Source organism: Aulonocara stuartgranti (assembly GCF_965226115.1).
Source record: "Aulonocara stuartgranti genome assembly, chromosome: 3".
In the NCBI taxonomy this organism is placed as follows: domain Eukaryota; kingdom Metazoa; phylum Chordata; class Actinopteri; order Cichliformes; family Cichlidae; genus Aulonocara; species Aulonocara stuartgranti.
In genome coordinates, this window is record NC_138941.1 from 31,232,079 (window position 1) to 31,240,803 (window position 8,725).

Below are 8,725 nucleotides of genomic sequence, written 5' to 3' on the forward strand. Positions count from 1 at the left end.
TGTCTGACTGTATATATTCCAAAGTGGCCTCTTGAACAGGACACAGAGTTCACTGAACTCAAATGATCTCCACAGTCACCAAATCTAAATCCAACAGAGCTCCTTTTGGATGTGGTGGAAAGAGAAACGTATCATGCACGTGCAGCTGACAAATCTGCAGCAACTGAGTGATGCTATCATGTCGATATTGAGCAAAATCTCTGAGGAAAGTTTGTAGCGCCTTGCTGAATCTATATTGCATAGAATTAATGCAGCTCTGAACCCAAAAGGGGGTCCCAACCCAAAACTAGCCAGGTGTACATAAATACTAGTAAGGGTTGCAGTAACGTCACAGGACTCTGAAAGCCCGAGCTGTTGGAGTCAGTGGACTATACTGGACGTATCACTACAAAAAAAACTGATTAAGTAGTCAGATAAAAAAAAGTTTGAAATTAAGTGCCGTAACATGTCACATCTGTGAAAGCAACAAGCACGGAACAAGCATACACATGCAGGGGTTCAGTTACATGAACATGTTACTAACTGTTTCTGCAGTTACCTGTCACTGCAAGTTGTTTACTTGAACCTGCTTAGCAGAGACAGAAAGAAACAGCACCAGGGTCGTGTAAAGGGCAAAAACACTGTGCAGACATGGAGGAGTAGAGAGCAACAAGCAGCCTGAGAAGACACAGATAACACATCTATCTCACAGACAGCCAGCAAGATTCTTTGTTATAGTTACACTGTAAGAGCAGAGGGAGAATTGCAAAGTGTAAAATCAAAGTTTGCACCATTGCACTACATGAAACACACACGAGTATGATTCATTTATGCAAACATTTACGGCAACTATAAATCCAAGCATTCTGCCTTCATTCTGTCTAACTTGTATGTCATAATAAATCACATCAGTGTACAGCAAACTGGACAATTAGGGTGAAAAACATGCCCCCACACACATACTCTCTTCCTAGAAGTCTACTGTTACTTCTAGGAAGTAAATTCTGTAGGGTTTGTTTGTAACTTCTCTTACTGTAACTCGATGAAGGTCAACAACAGCTGGAGAAAGATTTAGAGCTCCATCTGGGACAGGAGGATGTTAGTTTTTAGATTGGCTGCGCCCAAATATTGTCTCCAACAGAGATATACATTGTTAGACCTGGCATGAAATAATCTGTCATCGGCATGAGTGTGACCAGCTTTAACCCAGAATCGACACAGAAAATAAAGTCACGGCAGCACGAACCTGACATTTTCAACCAGGCTCCAACAACATATTTTATACCTTTACAGAGAAAAGATGCTCAGTTTTAATCTGTTGCTCAGCTCCCAGGAGAAGCATTGCAAGTACAATTAAACTCAAATGGGATTTTGCTGATTTTGTTGTTTTGGTACTGTAGAGTCAGCGTGATCACAGGAGACTAAGTGGTCAGCTGTTTACACTTAATTTAAACACTGCAAACAAGGTCTATATGGTAAAACAAAAACAAGAAGGCGACAGAAAGGCCCTCAGGAGTGAAATTAGATCAGTGAAACACAGAGTGGCAATCTCCACTGATCAGAAGAAGATAATCACATTACCAATCATCTTGCCTGTGAAGCAAACTGGATTATCTTCAGTTTGTATAATAACTGATAAGTGAACAGCATTTTGTAGAGCGTTTCATTGACACCATTATGAAGGAACAGAACAAAGTTTTCTTAGTTTGGAGCATGGAGTTCAGTTTGTTTATTAGTTTGTTTGTTAGGTTTTTTTCTTGGAAGAAAGAGAGACAGCAAGCGAAGGAGAGAGAGGGAGAGAGAGGGAGGGATTACCGGCTCCCCCAGTAGGCGGAGAAACGGGCGGGTACAAATACGCGCTCTGATCCTCTCTACGCGCTTAGTAGAGAACAAGGGGTAATCGGCTGTAAACTAAAAGCCAAACCGGGACTATACATTGTATTTTACAGGTAATTTTGATTTACTTCATCAACTTTTCTGCCACTCTGTAACTTCAGACCTGCCGTGTTATCGGCGGGAGTAGTGTTCAGCTCACAGCCGGAGAGACTGCCTCGTGTAGGAGCACATGACGCTAGGGATGGGTTTGATTTCATCATCTTAAAGGAAGATGGAATTATACGATATCACACAGTTTTTGGAGTTGTTATTGCTACCGGGTCGATTTTAACTTGTGTTCGGTGAAAGTTTCATAGACATTTACGATGTACTTGTTTGAAGAGGTTTTATTTAATGACTGTTGAAGCGAACTGGAACAAACCGGTCAACTACTAAATTTCCGCTTTACACCCCTTTAATCTTAAAGCCATGTGTGTATTATGTTATATTAGACTGTCAGAGAGCTAGTTGTTGGGGTTTTTTTTGTTTGTTTTTTAACTAACAAATGTTCACTATCGTTTACTCGTGACATTTGTTTAAATCGTTTTCTTAATAAGTCTATGCTTGCTATTGTTATGCTCTTATTATGAAGGGTAGCTGCAGTATTTCCGTAACTCGAGGCTGACTGCTTAACGTAAGAAGTAGTAATTGTTTCATCAGACACCGGTGGAACATATGAGCATCTCAAGAATCGGTCTTCCGTTTATTTGAATGTATTTTTTTACAGCTGATATTTTTGTTGCTAGCGTTTTGAGTGGGTTTTGAAGTGTGACTGACATGAACTAGTTTGTTTGTTTGTAGTTTTTAATGAGCGCTTTGTAAGGAAAAACAAACAAGAGCTTGTGTCTATTTAAGTAGGGAACCGCACCGCCACTCCTGTTTAATTCCTACATAAAAACTGGGTTACCTTAATGAATCTAGTCGTTGCCTGTATGTCCTGTGTAGGGGGGGATGTGTTACATAAGGGTGGACAAAAGGCGAGGGGATGAGACTTGGCCGGTGCTGCCTTAAAAAAAACAAAAACTCTACTCCTTTTGGTGGTCTTGTTTTTATTTAGCTCTTGGGTGTTAGCCAATGAGAGTGCTTTTGCAGATACAGTTATTAATTCATAATTTTCCTTTGTGCTCCACCTCCAGTTAAACCATGAATAAAGACACAGAGATCGACATGAAAGAAGTGGAGCTCAACGAGCTCGACCCAGAGAAGCAGCCCATGACGGGGGACGGTCAGGCTCCAGGCGGGGAGAAAAACGGCAGCGTCAAGCTGAAAGTTCCCGATGATGAGGTTACCTTCACCGGGCTGTCCAAAGAGGAGCTGATGAAGGTTGCTGGCACTCCAGGGTAAGAGCTGCAGCTAAGAGCTGTCTTCCTCTGTGGGCGTTAAAATAAGTGGACATTTTTACATTATTATTTTCTTCCACAGATGGGTGAGGACCCGCTGGGTTCTTCTTGTCCTCTTTTGGTTGGGCTGGATTGGTATGCTTGCTGGAGCCATTGTAATCATAGTCCAGGCTCCTCGCTGCAAGGATATTCCTGAGATGAACTGGTGGAATGAAGGGCCTGTCTACCAGATCACTGACCTTGAAGCGTTCTCTGAAGGATTGAAAGGTAGACTATTTGTGGAGAGCTTATGAAGCTGATCAAGTGGTTTTATTCTTGCAAGTTTAAAAAAAAAAAAGTTGGTTTTTTTTTTTTTTATTGCGCTGCCATGTTTATTCCCAAAATAAGAGTTGGAGGTTGCACTTAAAGTGCCCCAGTCTTGAGTTGGGTAACATGCTCTGACTTGCATGGATAACGTCTTGTGACCGTCTCTTGGCTTTCATTAGTTCTCTGTGGCCTGTGTCAGCTGTCTAGATATCAAATTGCTGACTAGGCTGCCAAAGTCTGACTAAAGGTCTTAAGACCATTTAAAAGAAGAAGGAAAAAAATGAACACGTCATCTGTTTCATATCTCTATTCAGATATGGCCAAGTTGAGCAGCTCTGGAATATATCAAGATGTACATATCAAAAAAAAAATGTTTACTGCAGGCTTTTAAAAACGGGAAGGAAGAACAGTGCTTACTACTGTTCATAAAGTGAACTGGTGGGGAGCACTTGGTTTTAACAGGCTTTGGGTGGAATTCCAAAAACTCCATGTGACTCAGTTTTGTTCTCTTTATCAAAGCCACCCTTGTGCTCAGGCTTCACATGGGCAGCAGAGGGAGTGGCTGGGATCCTTCACATAGTCTTGCAAGCACTGCGGTGCTACAGTCTGAACTATCAACATGTGTCTAAAGCTGTCTGTCCTTTGTCCCTAACCTGCTCACACCCTGCTGCTTCTCACACCCTCGTTTTTCTGCCTTATGTGAAATTTACACTGACCCAGCATTTTATTTACTACCTTTTTTTTTTCTTCTTCTTATTTTTTCTTTCAGGTGTTGAAGAAAAGTTGGATGACATTAACCAGCTAAAGGTGAAAAGCCTGGTAATCGGACCTCTTCATACTGTCCAGGCCGACCAGATGACTGGTCTGAACCTTCAAGAAATTAGTGCAGAGCTTGGAAAAGCTGAAGATCTCGACAGCTTGTTGAAGGCGGCCCACAAAAAGGGTACGTAATTGTCTGATTTCAGATCAGTTACTTGCTAAATCGTTCACACTAAAAGAGTAACTGGTGCTCTGTTCTTTCATTAAGAGTGGTTTCTATTTATTGCTGGATTCTGTACTCTTGAGGGCCAGATGTGAGCAAACATTGCTGTTTCTTTCAGGCATTTCTGTGGTGCTTGACCTGACTCCAAACTACAAAGGAAATCCTGTGTGGTTTGATAAAACAGACCTTACAGAAATAATGGAAAAAGTCAAGGTAAGCACACAGATTTAATTATTTGCAGTAAGAAGGCATATTAAGCAACATCACTATCTTTACATGTGATAAACAAATGGCACATTTTTGACTTTTTGCCCCATGGACAGATGATTAAATTGGACATTATATACTGTGGTGTAGATTCGGGTCTTGCTGCCACTGTAGTTAATTTGAATCTGTTCTCTTCCAGACTGCAGCTGAGTTCTGGCTGAGTAAGGGTGTTGATGGCATCAAGATATCTGACCTTGGCATTGCCTCCATCAGTCCTGAATGGGCCAAACTGCGGATGGCGGTCCAGGGAAATGGCACTGATGACACCAAGAAGAGGTTTGTGTGGCTGCTATGTTCTGACCTTTGATTCAGCACAAGTAAACAATGTTGACCACTAAACGGGGTATTTTATTTTAGATTCTTAACTTTAGCTATTATCCACACAGATAACAAAGTTGTAGGGCTTATCTGTCCTGGAAAAGTCATTTTAAAAGCATCAGTAAAATATCAGGTACAGGATACTTTGTTCTGAGAGAACATGGACATGAAAAATAGTCCCATCAACATTCAAGGAAGTGTTTCAAGATGTATAACAAGTACAAGTTCTAGACTGACCTGATCCTGTTCTCTTTTCTTTAGGGCTCTGATGGGTGTGGTCAACAATATTTCAGCTAATGAGGTGTCTCAGCTAGTCAATGTCTCTGGTGTCGATCTAATCTTGTCTGACCTGCTCAGTAGAAACACGGAAGGTAAGCTGCTACTGTTTGCATAGTAGTGATTATTATTATTATTATTATCAGTGACAATAATCCTAAGTAAATGTCAAAAAGGTGCATTGTAGATGATTATGGTACCTGAATATCCGCAGGTAAAGAGCGCATTCAGGTCCTGAAGACCCTCCACTCTGAGCAGAGAAAAATAGGCTGGGGTCTCGGTGCTAGTCAGAAGGACCATCTGTCTAAACGGGCAACGACTTGGGGCCTAATTCGTCTCTACCAGCTTCTGCTCTTCACCTTGCCTGGAACCCCTGTGTTTACCTACGGAGATGAAATTGGCCTTCAGGCAAATCAGATGAGCAACAAAGCAAACCAGACCAGAGAAGCTCCGAAGATGGTTTGGAATGTAGAGAAGGAAGAAACTGACGGTGCTAAGGTAAGTGTGGGTGTGTTCAGTCTGTCACTGATCAAGCGTTTGTTTGCTTTAAGTGCAGTAAAGCATTTTCTTGAATTTCATTTACAGTCTAACCATACTGAATACGCTGAAATAAGGAAGTGGTTCAGATCCCTCAGTGACCTGCGAGGCAAAGAGCGCTCCCTCCTGCACGGCGACTACTATGGTCTCTACAGCTCTGCCAAGTCTCTCTCTTTCCTTCGTGTGTGGGATCAGAGCGAGAGATACATAACAGCTGTAAACTGGGGAGATGGTCTCGAGGAGCTGAAATTAAATCTGGAACCCACAGGCAAGTTACAGTTCAACGGACATGTCTACTGACGATATCTAGCAATATCTATTAACTCTGCTATTTATTTTAAACTTGACGACCTTTGTTTGTGCAGAGGGGGTAGAGCTACCAGAAACGGCCAAGGTGAAGCTGTCAACTGACCAAGACTTTGAGGTGGACTCGACTGTAAACCTGAAAGACCTCAAGCTCAACGCCGGACAAGCACTGCTTCTGCAGTTCCCCTACACGGGCTAAAGATGGCGCCAAAGGATAGGAAAGCTGCATACTGATTAGTGTTGCTCTTAATGCAGTTTCTGAATACATTCTTATGGATTAAAACTGCATTAAGTAGATACATTTCAGTCTGACAGAACATAAATTTAGTGGGTTAAATGAAACATGCAGTTTAAAAATGTTTAAAACATTAGCTAGTGCAATAACACTACATTGTTCAAATGTGTGAAAGACATTCCATTCCTGGTTCTTTGAGCATTTTTCTTAAAGGTTGTGCTGTTTATGGTTTTTAGAAATCTTACATTTTCCTTTTTAGTGACTTTATGAATTTTTGGGGGAGAGTTTTTGTAACTCGCACAGGAAAAAGAAGTAAAGTTTGGATGCATGATGTTCGAGTCTGTCAAGTGAAAAGAATAAACGGCGTTCTGCTCAACCGCATATTCGTGTTTTTTGTGTTTGTCTGCAAGGCGCCTTTAAGAGTTGTGTTTACGCTGATAATATCACATAAGATGTTGACTGTGTTTATGCAGGAGATGATATCAAATGAGACGTTCATTGTTTTCACTGCATTACAGGTGTGTATGTGTGAAAGTGTGTCACAGATGTGAACGGAGGAAGTGTTTATTTTATCAACGCCTTGAGATGGGTTTTTATAGACGCAGCAGACACACCTAGGAGTCTCACTAAAGGGGTCACACACCTGTCCATGGCTCTCTTAAAGTAACTATGGACAAAATCCTCTACATTACAGTACACACAGCTTCACATGTGGCAGGCAGATGAAATAACTGGCAGAAATTCAGCAACAAAGAGTTCCTAGTACAGCATGTTTCACGATGGGCTTTGAAATTCATCTTCTAAATAAAGTGGCTTTATGAGCCATTATCTTCCTGATAAATGAATCAGCGATTGATAAAATCAGCTAGACAAATGAGTAGTTGGTTACAAATGTCTACTGTCTGTACGTGCCCCACAGTTATAAACTTATGAAGTCTCATGTAAGTTTAGAGGGGAAAAAAGTTATAAGTGACTTTTTTTTTTTTTTAAAGGAACATTTAAGTTATTTCGCTAGAGACTGTAATTCCAAATTCACGAGGCTCGTGTTTAGACGGCTTCAATGGGATGAACTTTTTCTTTTCTTTTTTTTGCCCGACCAAATATCAAGTTTAAGCATTGACCTGTCTGATTAGGAAGAATATGTAATATTTATATATTTGTTACCCATTTAATTTATTGATCTTCAACAACAGTCTGTGGTTTCGCCATTTACACTGACATTCATCGTTTGCCTTTTTTTTAAACCACGTTTTCTTGTTACTTGTATATAAAAATATATAACAGCTATAATTAATCCCTTAACTCTGCAGTGTACGATCTGATGTCAGTCCTGAAACCTCCCAAATAGAAAATGTAGGTTTTTTAAAAATTGAAATACAAGAATTAATTATAAAGAGGATTTCATCAGCCAACACAATAGCACATAAAAACAGCTACTATTACTACTAAGCACTGTACTCATGTACACTTATATATATGCACATCTGTGAATATGTTGCTGATAAATGGCAGCGATGTAGCTCAGAGCTTTTATACCAATGATACCAATTTATATCCCGACATGTAGTTAATGTATGAGTACAATGATGTTCTACAATTTCATACATTATATTACTATCTTATTAATACAAACATCTTTTTGTTTGAATATATATTTTACTCTAGTTAACATTTAATTGAATTAATACTATACAATACATATTCATGTCTGTTTCATTTTGTTGCATTAACATATTTTGTTGAATAACCAGTAACTGTGACTGTATGATATGTGAGGTGGGTAAAGACTGCAACATTTGTCTCCACAATGGAGTAAATTAAAAACTTTAAATTAGTACAAATGAATCAAAATGACCTTAAAGTGGTGGCGCTTTTAGTCCAGCACTTAAATGAATGCATAGCTCTATATTGCCGATTATACCTCCGTGCTATAGTTTGAGCAGCAAACTTGAGCCGTTGACGTTTTCTTCTACTTGAATATTTCTCCATAAGGGGTTTTGCTCGTAACTAATTTTACACCAAAACAATGTTGATTCTGTAATGATCCATCTGAAAAACAACAATCACTTTCATATTCTTAAAATCGTCCTATAAATATCACTTTTATCTTAGTTAGAATCATCATAATCCATTGTATGTACGTAATTTTGATCCTTCAGATAGTTACTGAAGCTATTTTAAGATTCAGAGGGGGGGGAAAAAGTCTAGTTTTTGATGTTCAATCATGTTTTGCATTTATCTTTGGGACTGTCAAAATGCTGTGCTTGGTACAAAATCCACATTTGAAAAGCTCAAAATGATGCA

At 39.8% G+C, this 8,725-nt stretch overlaps 1 protein-coding gene across 1 annotated transcript; it reads left to right on the forward strand.

Moving 5' to 3' along the window:
- Positions 1–1,801: 1,801 nt before the first annotated feature.
- Positions 1,802–6,802, forward strand: slc3a2a (solute carrier family 3 member 2a). The gene is made up of 10 exons (XM_082510898.1): positions 1,802–1,928; positions 2,991–3,194; positions 3,277–3,461; positions 4,270–4,443; positions 4,601–4,695; positions 4,889–5,025; positions 5,329–5,438; positions 5,558–5,841; positions 5,929–6,148; positions 6,246–6,802. Exons 2-10 carry the CDS (start codon positions 2,998–3,000, stop codon positions 6,383–6,385), a joined length of 1,542 nt encoding a protein of 513 aa, XP_082367024.1. The 5' UTR covers positions 1,802–1,928; positions 2,991–2,997; the 3' UTR covers positions 6,386–6,802.
- Positions 6,803–8,725: the final 1,923 nt, after the last annotated feature.